Consider the following 13,559-nt stretch of genomic DNA (forward strand, 5'->3'; position numbering starts at 1 on the left):
CTACTGCTAATGCTCCACATGCTGCTAACGCTGATACTAATGATGCTACTGCTAATGCTCCACATGCTGCTAACGCTGATGCTAATGATGCTACTGCTAATGCTCCACATGCTGCTAACGCTGATGCTAATGATGCTACTGCTAATGCTCCACATGCTGCTAACGCTGATGCTAATGATGCTACTGCTAATGCTCCACATGCTGCTAACGCTGATGCTAATGATGCTACTGCTAATGCTCCACCTGCTGCTAACGCTGATACTAATGATGCTACTGCTAATGCTCCACCTGCTGCTAACGCTGATACTAATGATGCTACTGCTAATGCTCCACCTGCTGCTAACGCTGATACTAATGATGCTACTGCTAATGCTCCACCTGCTGATAACGCTGATACTAATGATGCTACTGCTAATGCTCCACCTGCTGCTAACGCTGATACTAATGATGCTACTGCTAATGCTCCAGCTGCTGCTAACACTGATGCTAATGATGCTACTGCTAATGCTCCACCTGCTACTAACGCTGATACTAATGATGCTACTGCTAATGCTCCACCTGCTGCTAACGCTGATACTAATGTTGCTAGTGCTAATGCTCCACCTGCTACTAACGCTGATACTAATGATGCTACTGCTAATGCTCCACCTGCTGCTAACGTTAATGCTAATGTTGCTAGTGCTAATGCTCCACCTGCTGCTAACGCTGATGCTAATGATGCTGTTTTCATGTTGGGAAAAGTAACAAACTCAAACTGAGCTAGTGACGTGTTACCAGCAAACCCAATGATTTCCACACATTCTGCTGCTAATGCTAATGCTGCTAACGCTAATGCTGCTAATGCTAATGCTGCTTCTGCTAATGCTAATGCTGCTAACGCTAATGCTGCTAATGCTAATGCTGCTTCTGCTAATGCTGCTTCTGCTAATGCTGCTTCTGCTAATGCTAATGCTGCTAATGCTAATGCTGCTAATGCTGCTTCTGCTAATGCTGCTAACGCTAATGCTGCTAACGCTAAAGCTACTGCTAATCAATCAATGTTTATTTATAGAACCCAATATCAAAAAGTGAGCATTTGTCTCAGTGGACTTTACAGGTTGTACAAAATATGAATACTAATGCTATTGTTGCTTCTGCTTCTGCTGCTGCTAAAGCTAGTCTCTGTTCAATCAATTTTTAAATAATAACTAAAAGCCGAAACTTCAGGTGCTTTGCCAATTTTAATCATGTTTTGCTTTAGAAAAGTGTTTTTTAAAAGGATTTGCTATTTGTCTACCTTGTCAGCGTCCTTCAGGGTCAAACACAGACCACTCTATTCACATTGTTTTAATCTTTCACATGTTGAAGACCCTGTTTTGTTAACTCACTGTTGGGGTCCAGGTTCTCACACAGCTATTGCTGCTTCAGTTAATCTCTGTTCAATCAACCTATACATAAAAATTAGAAGCTACATTTTTTGAAACTTCAGGTGTTTTGCCATCATCATCATCATCATCATCATCATCATCATCATCATCATCATCATCATCATCATCATCATTTTTAGCTTTAAAATGAGTCTATATTGGATTGAAATCTGAACAGAACCCGTTTTCTTGCTTTATCTTTCTATGTTGTCAGAGTCCTTCAGGGTCAAACACAGACATCCCTGCACCGCAATAGTCATATTGTGATAATCTGATTTCTTTCACATGTTGAAGACCCTGTTTTGTTAACTGTTGGGAAAATACTGAATGTACTATTTCAATATCAGAGTAGCACATGATAACCTCCATCTAGTGACTGTGTAACTCCCTCTCTTGGATATCAGCATGTGAAGGACACTGTTCAGGAACTAGTTGATGCTCTGTATGTGATGACTCCTTCCATTCTGGAGAGGATCACAGATACATGGATCCTGAGATTCAAGCTCAAGCCGGGGACCTGGGAGATGGTTCTAACTTGAACTCACTGTTGGGGTCCAGGTTCTCACACAGCTCGGTCTTGGCCTCTCCGTTGGGCCGGTCGCTAGCTTTGTGCGAGAGGCGGGACGACATGGTGGCGGCGGTGGCGACGGCCTTGAAGGAGCGTTTCCTCTTCTGCACGTTGAGCTCCGGGTGTAAGATGATGACGTAGACTTTGGGCATGAAGAGCATCCCGAGGGCCACGGACGCACTCAGGTTCATGGAGATGGTGAGGGTGGTGGTCTGGATGTAGAGCTGGAGGGACAGAGGATAAAGGTAAGGAAGTCAACGCATCACAAGGTTTATTTATACAGCAGCTTTCAACACAAGCGCTAAGAAATAGCAGAAACACACGATAAGCCTGGATTTAAAAGGACCTGGGAGTTTGTTCCAGATATTTGGAGCATAATATCTGCTTCTCTCCATGTTTGGTTCTGGTTCAGGACACAAAGCAGACCAGGTGGTTCATGATGTAATAATGCAGTTCTTTATAAACCAGCTGCAGCAGTTTGGAGTCACACACACACACACACACACACACACACACACACACACACACACACACACACACACACACACACACACACACACACACACACACACACACACACACACACACACACACACACACACACACACACACACACACACACACACACACACACACACACACACACACACACACACACACACACACACACACGGACGGACGGACGGACGGACGGACGGACGGACGGACAGACCAGTAACTCGGTCTGAGACTGCAGAGTTTGATCTCATATTTAATATCTTATTTGTTTCCATCACGTCCACAGATCGGCTGTTTGTGTGTTTATAAACCCCACGCAGGATCACAGTGGCTCGCTGTGGAGACGCATCACGATGTGAGGAACACGATGTGAGGAACACGATGTGAGGAACACGATGTGAGGAACACGATGTGAGGAACACGATGTGAGGAACACTATGTGAGGAACACGACGGGGAGCGACACGACAAAGGTCCGGAAAACACACGCTGCAAAGAAACAGAACATCTGACGCAGCAGCGGGAGGAAAACTGTTTCTTGTCCAAAAATCAAAAAAAGGTTCTGGAGACAAAACGAGCTGCGGATTCATTCCTGGAGAAAGTCATTTCTAATACAGCAAGTCTTCTTCTTCTAAAGTCTGATTTAAGGGTTGGTTAGATTTCACATCTGAAGTAACTAAAGGGATTCAATACATGGAGAGGAGCATACACTTAAAGTACCAACAGTAGAAGTACTCAGATCAAGTACTTGAGTAAACGTAGAAGTACTCAGATCTTGTTCTTGATTACAAGTAGAAGTACTCAGATCTTGTACTTGAGTAAAAGTAGAAGTACTCAGATCGTGTACTTAGTAAAAGCAGAAGTACTCAGATCTTGTTCTTGAGTAAAAGTAGAAGTACTCAGATCTTGTACTTGAGTAAAAGTAGAAGTACTCAGATCGTGTACTTGAGTAAAAGTAGAAGTACTCAGATCGTGTACTTGAGTAAAAGTAGAAGTACTCAGATCTTGTTCTTGAGTAAAAGTAGAAGTACTCAGATCTTGTTCTTGAGTAAAAGTAGAAGTACTCAGATCGTGTACTTGAGTAAAAGTAGAAGTACTCAGATCTAGTTCTTGAGTAAAAGTAGAAGTACTCAGATCTTGTTCTTGAGTAAAAGTAGAAGTACTCAGATCTTGTTCTTGAGTAAAAGTAGAAGTACCAGAGTGTAGGAATACTCTGTTACAGTAAAAGTCCTTCATTCAAAATGTTCCTCAAGTGAAAGTAGAAAAGTATTCTCATCAAAATATAGTGAAAGACAGTAAAAGTAGTCATTGTGCAGATTGGTCCATTTCAGAATAATAGATATGATATGTTTTATAATGATTGATCATGAAAGTGTTCTCAAAGCTGGTAAAGGAGCAGCTAGTCTGAATGACTTTGTATACTGCAGCGTAGCTGGTGGATTTACTCCAGGTGGAACTAAAGTCTGATTTAACACTTGATTAGATTTCACATCATTCATCCAGATCTGTAAAGTAACTAAAGGTATTAAATACATGTAGGGGAGGAAAAGTACACCATTTACCTCTGAACTGTAGTGGAGTAGAAGTACACAGTAGCAGAACATGGAAATACTCAAGTAAAGTACTAGTACCTCTAAATTGTTCTTGTTTACTGCTCTGATGAAATGAGCGATAAGGAGGATTGTGTTGCTCTGAGTACTGCAGGCAGCTCTGACTCCATTAGGGTATTAAAGCATCATTATCATTATGACTACTGATCATACCTGCTGAGCTTCATGGATGTTCCCTGACCTAAATACACTCAGCAATAATCATGTGTTCAAAGAGCAGGAGGAGTGTTATCACAAAGCAGGGTTGTGTCTGCACCGGGTGACAGGAGACTTTCTTTTCCTTCTTTCTGTAGAGGAAGTAAATAAACCCAGGATGTGTTTGAGGAGCAATATAAGACTCCGCAGCTTTAAGACACAAAGACAGTATTACTCCCAGCTTCGCTCTGATGCAGTATTTTGATTAGCGCCCTCATGCTATATCTTTCAGGAAAAACCCCAGTAAAGTATTAGAATATAATACTTAAAGTACAAAAACTAAACGTTACAGCTTCTAAAAGTACGAAAAGTATCACCAGCTAAAAATATTGTTTTTGCTTTGATGGTAAAAACTTTTACTTTTCCGAGTTCTTAGATGGTGAATCTTACATTTGTGTTTCTTTGAGATCATTTACACTTTTAGTTTTTGTAAGTCATAAATCAATGTTACAAGTAAAAGTATAAACGGTAAATATAAGCCTCAACAAATACTTGAAGATCAACAACTAAAAAGTATTAGCATGGTGATACACTGTGAAAAGTATGCAAATAATACTAAAATCAAGAATAGTATTCCGTAAAAAATACCTAAAGGGCCAAGAGTGAAAGTATTACCATCGAAAGGTAGTACAAAAAGTAAAAGTATCACCACTGAAAAAGTATTCGATGTACAAAAAGTAAAAGGATTAGCCTAAAAAAAAACTACCAGTAAAAGGACAAAAGGTTTAAGCATGGAAATGTTCTTAAAGTATGAAAAGTTGAAGCGTTACCATCAAGCGGTACTGGCCAACACACTCTCACCTCATACTCGTCCAGGAGCAACGTTTGGTCAGGGTCCCGTGGCGTGCAGTTGTGACGCTCTTAGGCTCCTTCAGCTTCATAAAGGGACGCAAATAGCTTTCAACTGATTGCAATGTATTCCCATCTGAGGCGGGATTTGACGCTCATGGAAGCACGGCATTCATTTGTGTCGGCTGCCCTTAAAGGCAATGTGAGCGTCCATTCCCATTGGGTAACGGAGAATTGTACACCCGGAAGTAAGTATTCCCCTTACTGTGGATTGATTTCACAGTGATATCTGCACTACTCATCGACTAAAAAACACCAGATGATCCTTGTTGATTAAACAACATTGATTGGTTTAAATTGTGTGCAAAGCTTTTGTATTTTTCCCCTTCGATTCGGAGAAACAAATATTTTTTCAGAGTAAAGGATGGCAGAAGACACTACACTACCCAGAATCCCCAGCTATCAGTTAGGACTACACCATGTGCTCTGTTTGACAAACCCCGTTTTTTTTTACCATTCATTCCAATGGCTGGCGTCTATGTCACGTGAAAAGATCTTTTGATTTGAAGTTGAATTACTTACTTAAAAAGACGTATGTTAGGCTTATTGAAAGACTCTGTTTTGGGGTAAAATAAATACGTACACCACATAACTAAAGCGTGTTTTAGTTATGTGTAAACGTGTTGCCTATGAGTGTTGCCTGTGTGCCGCAGTTTGTCCATTTAGGCTTGCTGTAGTTTTCTATCTTCTAGAAAAGTCTATAGAGCACAAGAGCTGTTTTTGCTGCTGAACCCAGAGACAAGATGTGTCAGGTATTCAGCTGTCCTCAGTTTAAATACTGACCTGCAACACTTGTTGAAAACATTTGTTCTATATGTGCGAAAACTTTAAAACAATGGCGATGCTAAGTGGGATAGCATGTCAACGGGGATTTCAATGTTAAGTTAGCATTAATGCTAATCGTTAGTCAGCTGAACATTTTGGATATGTCATGTTCCTGTATTTATGTTATACCAACAACAGTCCACCACCTTGTATATTTGAGTGTTTGTATTTCAGTTTGACTAAATAAGCGCTTCAGATGAACATCTCTAAATCGACCCGTTGCCTCGTGGGTTTCTGAAGACGATGCTAAGCTATCTGCAAAACTACACATCACTCATACGTTTCTCTCTCCGGTTTTCATTCGTTAAAGTTCCTTAAAGTAAAGGACTTCTTGTAGAAACGTATTTCTTCAGAATAAATCATGCTGATGTCCTTCCTCACACACCTCACCTGTTCCTGCCGTCTCACCTAAACTCTCATAATCCTGCGGGGGAAACACACTGTACCTGTGTTACATGGAGATACAGCAAATCCCCTTTCAGCGCAGCAACCAGCTGTTATCAGCGCCACAAAGGGACGCTCAACACACAGGAGCTAATCCCTCTGCTTTATGGCACTGCACAAAACCTGCCTTATGGCGTTCAACCCAGATTTAAAAAGGTGATGAAAAATAAGGTGCAGAAGTTTCTTTGAGGCTCAGGAAACGAGTGAAGCAACAAGGAAGAAGCAACATGGAAGATACAACGAATGTGTGTTTATGTATTCTGATAAATATATAACTGTTTACTTCCTGTCTGTTCTTGAGGACATGTTGCACTGGGACTCCTTGCTTCTGTTTGCATTGTGTTCTGTTCCCAGTGTTCCTCAAACTGGTCTCTTGAACGCATCAACAGCCTCTTTCACATCCTCCCTTCCTCCCCCATGCCTTCACTGCATCACTCCCTCCATGTTTGTTTCTTTGCTCCTCTCCTTTCTGTATGCCTGCCTCGCTTTGCAATGATTACTGTGTCTGTGTGTGTGTGTGTGTGTATGTGTGTGTGTATGTGTGTGTGTGTGTGTGTGTGTGTGTGTCTGTCTCTCCAGCTCATTTGTATTCTGCTCGTCTTGGACCAGGTTTGGTAATGACGAGCAACAAGGGTCACAATGTCGCTGCTACTATCAGTTGCTTGCTGACGTCAAGCACACACACACACACACACACACACACACACACACACACACACACACACACACACACACACACACACACACACACACACACACACACACACACACACACACACACACACACACACACACACACACACACACACACACACACACACACACACACACACACACACACACACACACACACACACACAGGATAATATAAGGTGCTGCAGGATGATTTCTTTGGGTCCCTGATCCAATGGGATTCCTCCATGTGATTTTGGATTATTGCAGCGAAACGCTTCAACGCGTGTATTTCGGTTTATTCACGGAATTCATTTTGTTATTCTACAGTATTGTTGTTTTATAGTTATTTGTTAATGTAACCCAATTTGTGTTCTTTGAAATTGAAAAGGATATCGCATGGTGTTTGTTACTTTCGGTGCAGTGTATGTCTTAAGTGTAATTTGGCTTGGCTTCCTATTTTTTATGGACATGCTTTTATTTTGAAGGAGAGCTAGCTCTGTTGACAGGAAGTTGTTGTTGCTATGGAAACTACGTGACGGAGATTAACGGAGAAAAGTAATATCGACATATAAAGACGGAGAAAGTAAACGATAAAGTGTATGGTTAAGTGTGAGCACCCCCCGAAGAGGAGCAAGCTCTTACGCTGATATTGGAGATTTCAATAAATTCAATCAAAAACGAAAATAAAATGAATTTCCGAATAACGAAATTGAAACCCGAATAGTACTCCAACGAAAGAATATTAGGATATTCGGGTACAGCCCTACTTCACGTCACCACCGCTAAGCTAAAGGCGGCTAGTGTTGGGCGCGATGACATTTAGTCGTCTCATTTAGACACTTGTTAGCAACCCCCGACCGACGTAGTTTATGTTGTATCTGGGTTCATATGTCTTGTAGTCAGATATATATACATTTGGACATCCCTAGAAGATCCCTGTGTCTGCGAGGGGCCGCTATTGTCCTCAAATAACATTTGTTCCTGACTTCAGGCCAGCTGTTAGCGTATTCAGTTATAGCTTGTTTGTTTGAGGAGAGGTTGCATTAGGAGATTGAATGAATGTAATTATTCCTGAATAGAAAACAAAGGACAGCAAAAACTCCTTGGACACCACTTAATGTAGAGAACCAGACTGATGTACACTCATTTGTAGTAACCATTGAACCACTTGCAATTGGACTCACCCACGGAAAGTGAGTACAAACCTTTAAGAAAGACTTTACTTATGGATTCTCGATCTCAAGCTAATCTAAACTCTGTGAACAAGACCAGTAAACCTGAACTCCTCACTTTGAGCAGAGCCTCCAATGCTTGAGGTTCGGTTTCTGAGGAATGCACCTTTGATTTTTGAAAGATTATTTTTTTAACCTCCTGTAGGTTAGGAGTGAGTCACTGCTCAAAGGAAAGGAGAATATTGGGGCAGTGTTTCCCCCAGGATGGAGTCATAGGAGCGGTGCTACGGCACGTGGGCCCAGCACAATGTGAGCGCGAAGTGCGCCCCGACAATTTGATTCTATGTGTCAGCACAAGACAGGCTCTTGAGGCCTAGCACCAGGGCCGGTTCCAGACAATTTGCTGCCCGAGACGACATTTTATATATAAAGAATAAATAAAAAATCTCTACAAAAGACAAAAGACAAAAACTTATTGACACAGGTAATAGACGTCAAAATGGCTTCAAATGTATTCAGTATTGTATGAACATGTTTTAATTAGGGGGTGGACATCACCTCCTCTAGGGGGGTCTGGGGGTATGCCAGATGTTTTTGAACATTTTAAAGTAAAATGCTTCAATCTGGAGCACTTTGAGCACACTATTACTAAAGACCAGGGGCCTCATTTATAACGCCGTGCGTAGGATTCACGTGGGAAGGTTGCTTACGTAGTAGAAAAATAGGTACAGAAATGTTCCTACATTTGTGTGCATTGCGTACCGGCGAGGGAAGTGCGTATGGCACTTCCTACGCCTGTTTCCCTTTGAACCAGAGTAGCAGCATGGGGGTCGGATCGTCACCAACATAAATAAATAAGTGGTCCGAAAAAAGTTAATGACAAAAAAAAGACACATAGCCTTCCTCAGGCAGTGTGTTTGCACCGGGGACAGGAGACCCCCCCCCCCCCCCCTTGATGAGAAACTCTAAGAAATGATCGGGGGATCCCTTCGGAGTGGAGTCATGACTGGATCTGAATTGTTGTTTGTATTTGGTGGTTTGTGTCCCAGCTGTCGATCAGCTGTGCGCAGCGTCTCCACTGCAGCCTGTGCATCTCAACCCCCCCCCCCCCCCTCTGCAGCAACTCTATATCCACCAGTTAAAGGAAATACAACTAATGTGTTGTGTTGTATCAGCTTTACAGTTTACCACATGGTGTTCTTAGTTTCCATACCTCCTGTGTTTTACGAGCGACTTATCAAGTCTTGGCAAACGGAATAAAACACGATTAAACGTGATAGTATATAAACCATGCTCGTATCTAAAACCTATAGAAACACGGCGTCAGTTTAGACGTAATTCTGTCCTCCTGCTTACCGCATCATTTATGAGAAAACATTTCATAACATGAACACAACATATTCCAGGTGGTTTTAAATAACATATCCGTATTTATTTATTTCTCCAGTTATGTGTTTGTGTGCTCTGAGGAGTCTCAAACAGGCGTTTGTTTAATCATTTAAAGATTGGCTTTAATCAATGTTTGAAAATGAATTCTTCATATCTGATAAATGAGAGGTAACATTTTATTTATGGTATTATTTCCACATATTTCTCTCCATCCTTCCTTCTGCCAACGGGGTCACAGTTTCTCGTCTCTCCCGTTGTTGTGCTTAGTGCGTACGCACGGGTCAGAGTTTGCGTGGAGGACCGCACGTTTTCCCGTCAAGTTAGTATTTTATAAATCGTAAACATTGCGTAGAAACTGCCGTACGCCATTTTCTGAGCGTATATCCCTTTATACATGAGGCCCCAGATCTGGGGTACATATCCAAACACCCATCTGAAAAAGATCGGTTTGCATTTTAATAATCAAATAAGTATATGAACATAACCAATAACCCATAGCCAATAACAAATACATGTAACTTATTTTATTTTTGTTGTTCATTCATATCTTATTTTACCTTAACATTTATTTATTTATGCATACTTTTGTATCTCTCCAACTTTAAACGATATTTGTGGTTTACTGTCCTATAGTATCCATTGAATGATTTCAAACCTGTTTTTATTTATCTTAATAATTATAAAGGAGTGCCTTGGAAATATAATTAGTAAACACATATTCGTTTGAGACCCACTGAGATAACTTAGACTAAAGTGAACTATCTAAATACTCAGAGAGTCCTTTAGCTCACTGAGCCTCTCAGTCTGACAGGAGAGCTCTCCTCCAGCTGGTTGTAGAAACATCTACTTCTTATATCCGTACCAGCTGTTGTTGTTAGAATCCAGCACCAGATTCTAACAACAACAGCGCCGGTACCGGTGCACCCTCTCTCCCTAACTCGCTCGCTCTCTCGCTCCCACGCTCGCACTTCGGCTGTGAGCTGCGTGCACCTGATAAGCCAACATCCCCCACGTGCATCACTTACAGCGCCCATCGTACAGGGCAAATGAAACGTGTAACCGGGAGGAAAAGGGTGTTACATTTACTAAATTATGAATATTGTTACATCAAGGCCGAAAATTAGGATAAGCACAAACGGTCAAAAATCATTTGTCCCTCCCAGAGCTGTCAGAGCAGCGCCTCCCCAGGTCTGGCGCCCCTAGGCCAAAGATCGGCCCTTCCAGTACATACAGTGGCAATGTCTCAAGATTTAAAAATACACCTTTATTGAACATACAGTAAGACAAATACTACAAATCCACATAAAAAACTATCAAAAATGAAAAAGGGTCGCGACTTATTATTATTTTAATTAAAAAAAAGAAAAGTAAAAACAGGAAAGAAAAGAATTGTATTTTTGTTGGGTACCCGGCTGGCGCCCCCTAGCAGGGGGATGGGGTTCAACAGGTTAGAGCAAACCAACGCTGTCTCAACCCTTATGTTGTGTTCGAGTCTCCTGTGACCCGTTTCAAGTTAAAATGATATAATAACTACGCTCTAGTTTTTTTGATCGGAACAAGGCTTCATGATATCCTCCACAACAGCAATATAAACACTACACAACTGATTTCCACAATAATGCCAAGTCTGAAGGTTCTAATTTGAACCTGGTCTCCCCTCCCTCTGCCCCCCCCCCCCTCCCCACGGGAACTCGACCTTTCTCAAAGAATATGTACACTAACACTTGAACCTGAACACACACATGCACGTGTGCAATATGTGGTGTAATGTGTTTTGGGCCATAACATTACATGACAACAGGATTGTACGGGTATGAATGCATTATAAGTTAGTTATGATGTAGTTAAAACTATTTTGGATGAGAGTTTGTGTTTTGGACTGAAATAAATCGTGGGTCAATTCACTATGAACGGGAACAGATTTTGAACGCAGCACAAGGGTTAAATGATTCATCAGTCAAATATCATTAATACATCCCTGCAATAAGCGACGTTCATCTTTCTTCCTCCTAATGAATTTAAAATGAATATCCAGAAATAACAAAATGTATATCTGTAGGGACATAACTAGTTTAACAGACTTCATATAATCATTATTAACTATTTAGATTATCTATATGTGATGACTTTATCCAAAGTAAAATTAACACGTCAACAATGTTTTAATAATGAATCTCACCGGCTGAGTGTAACACAGATCCACACTGCATGGCTAACCATAGGGGATACACATGGTGACAGCTAGTTCGATTTCTAAAAAATGAAATGCAAATGTTATCTAGCTTGATTTACAGATAGATAGATAACGTTGAAATGAAATCTCAAAATGCTAATATTCTGACTTTTTTTTTAATCTAAAATGTCTAACTTCTTTCTCCAAATCCTGACTTTTTTTTTTTAAATTCTGACTTTTTCTAAAAATCTCAAAACATTCTGACTTTTTCTCAACATTCTGACTTTTTTCAAAAAATGTCAGAATACTTACTTTTTCTCAAAGTCAAAAATTCTGACTTTTACTAAAAAATAAAAAAAATCTGACTTTCTTCTAAAAATTCGGACTTCTTTCCTTAAATCGACCTTTGTCTTCTGTCAGTGAGAGTTATTCTAAAGTGTTTACATGCTGCTCGTGGTAACAGGAAGACATACGGGTTTCAACATGCAGTGGGAATAAGGTGAATAGAACAATATAGTTATAGCCTTTGGTGAAAATGAGCTAATTCCAGGAGTTTTCCTAACCTGTTGTAAACCAAACACAGAGTCTCGTAACACCTGGATTGCAGCTGTTGGCCTTTATTAAATCTGCACGCTGTAATTGTTTCATCAGGACCAAATAGCTGAAGAGAATGAACACCGCCCGGGGTCAGAGCAATCAGATCATAGGAAATACGTCGCTCTCTTAAAGCGACATTTTAGCCAACCACATGCACATTCAATTCCGTCTGGATGCTAACCAAGAACATCACAGCTGCCTGTTTCCATGTGTGTGATTCCACTCCGTCATTGAGCTTCATATCAAGGCCTCTCGGCACAGCGACGGGATGAGATTATTTTCTCGTGGCTCGTGTGGAAGTCTGCAGGCTGATAAACGGGGACTCGACAGTGGTCTTCCCCCAAAATGAGAGACATACATTTCCGCTATATTGTGATCTGTTGATTTGAAATAGCAGCGTGTGTGTGCGCTGGTTTTTGAACTGAGGGAAACAGATCTGTGTTGTCGTATAATCAGATGTTGAGAGGCTGATAATGAACGAGACTCACAGAATTCAGCTCCTTAAAGACTCATTCTGCTAACACCGAGATGTCTTCACAGAATTCAGCTCCTTAAAGACTCATTCTGCTAACACCGAGATGTCTTCACTGAATTCAGCTCCTTAAAGACTCATTCTGCTGACACCGAGATGTCTTCACTGAATTCAGCTCCTTAAAGACTCACTCTGCTAACACCGAGATGTCTTCACTGAATTCAGCTCCTTAAAGACTCACTCTGCTAACACCGAAATGTCTTCACTGAATTCAGCTCCTTAAAGACTCACTCTGCTAACACCGAAATGTCTTCACTGAATTCAGCTCCTTAAAGACTCATTCTGCTAACACCGAGATGTCTTCACTGAATTCAGCTCCTTAAAGACTCATTCTGCTAACACCGAGATGTCTTCACTGAATTCAGCTCCTTAAAGACTCATTCTGCTAACACCGAGATGTCTTCACTGAATTCAGCTCCTTAAAGACTCATTCTGCTAACACCGAGATGTCTTCACTGAATTCAGCTCCTTAAAGACTCACTCTGCTAACACCGAGATGTCTTCACTGAGTTCAGCTCCTTAAAGACTCACTCTGCTAACACCGAGATGTCTTCACTGAATTCAGCTCCTTAAAGACTCACTCTGCTAACACCGAAATGTCTTCACTGAATTCCTGATCAACACGGT

At 41.1% G+C, this 13,559-nt stretch overlaps 1 protein-coding gene across 3 annotated transcripts in view; it reads right to left on the reverse strand.

The window, feature by feature from the left end:
* Positions 1-1,124: 1,124 nt before the first annotated feature.
* grm7 (glutamate metabotropic receptor 7) overlaps positions 1,125-13,559 on the reverse strand; it is a 240,060-nt gene continuing 227,625 nt past the window's right edge. For 2 of the 3 annotated variants that reach the window (XM_079680199.1, XM_079680200.1), the window contains one exon: positions 1,126-2,198. In XM_079680199.1, coding sequence (XP_079536325.1) covers positions 1,911-2,198 — 288 coding nt within the window. In that variant the 3' untranslated portion in view covers positions 1,126-1,910. Of the gene's footprint in view, positions 2,199-13,559 lie in introns of all 3 variants that reach the window. The other variant, XM_079680198.1, reaches the window with a different exon arrangement.

The sequence above is a fragment of the Notothenia rossii genome, assembly GCF_949606895.1.
Source record: "Notothenia rossii genome assembly, chromosome: 5".
Lineage (NCBI taxonomy): Eukaryota > Metazoa > Chordata > Actinopteri > Perciformes > Nototheniidae > Notothenia > Notothenia rossii.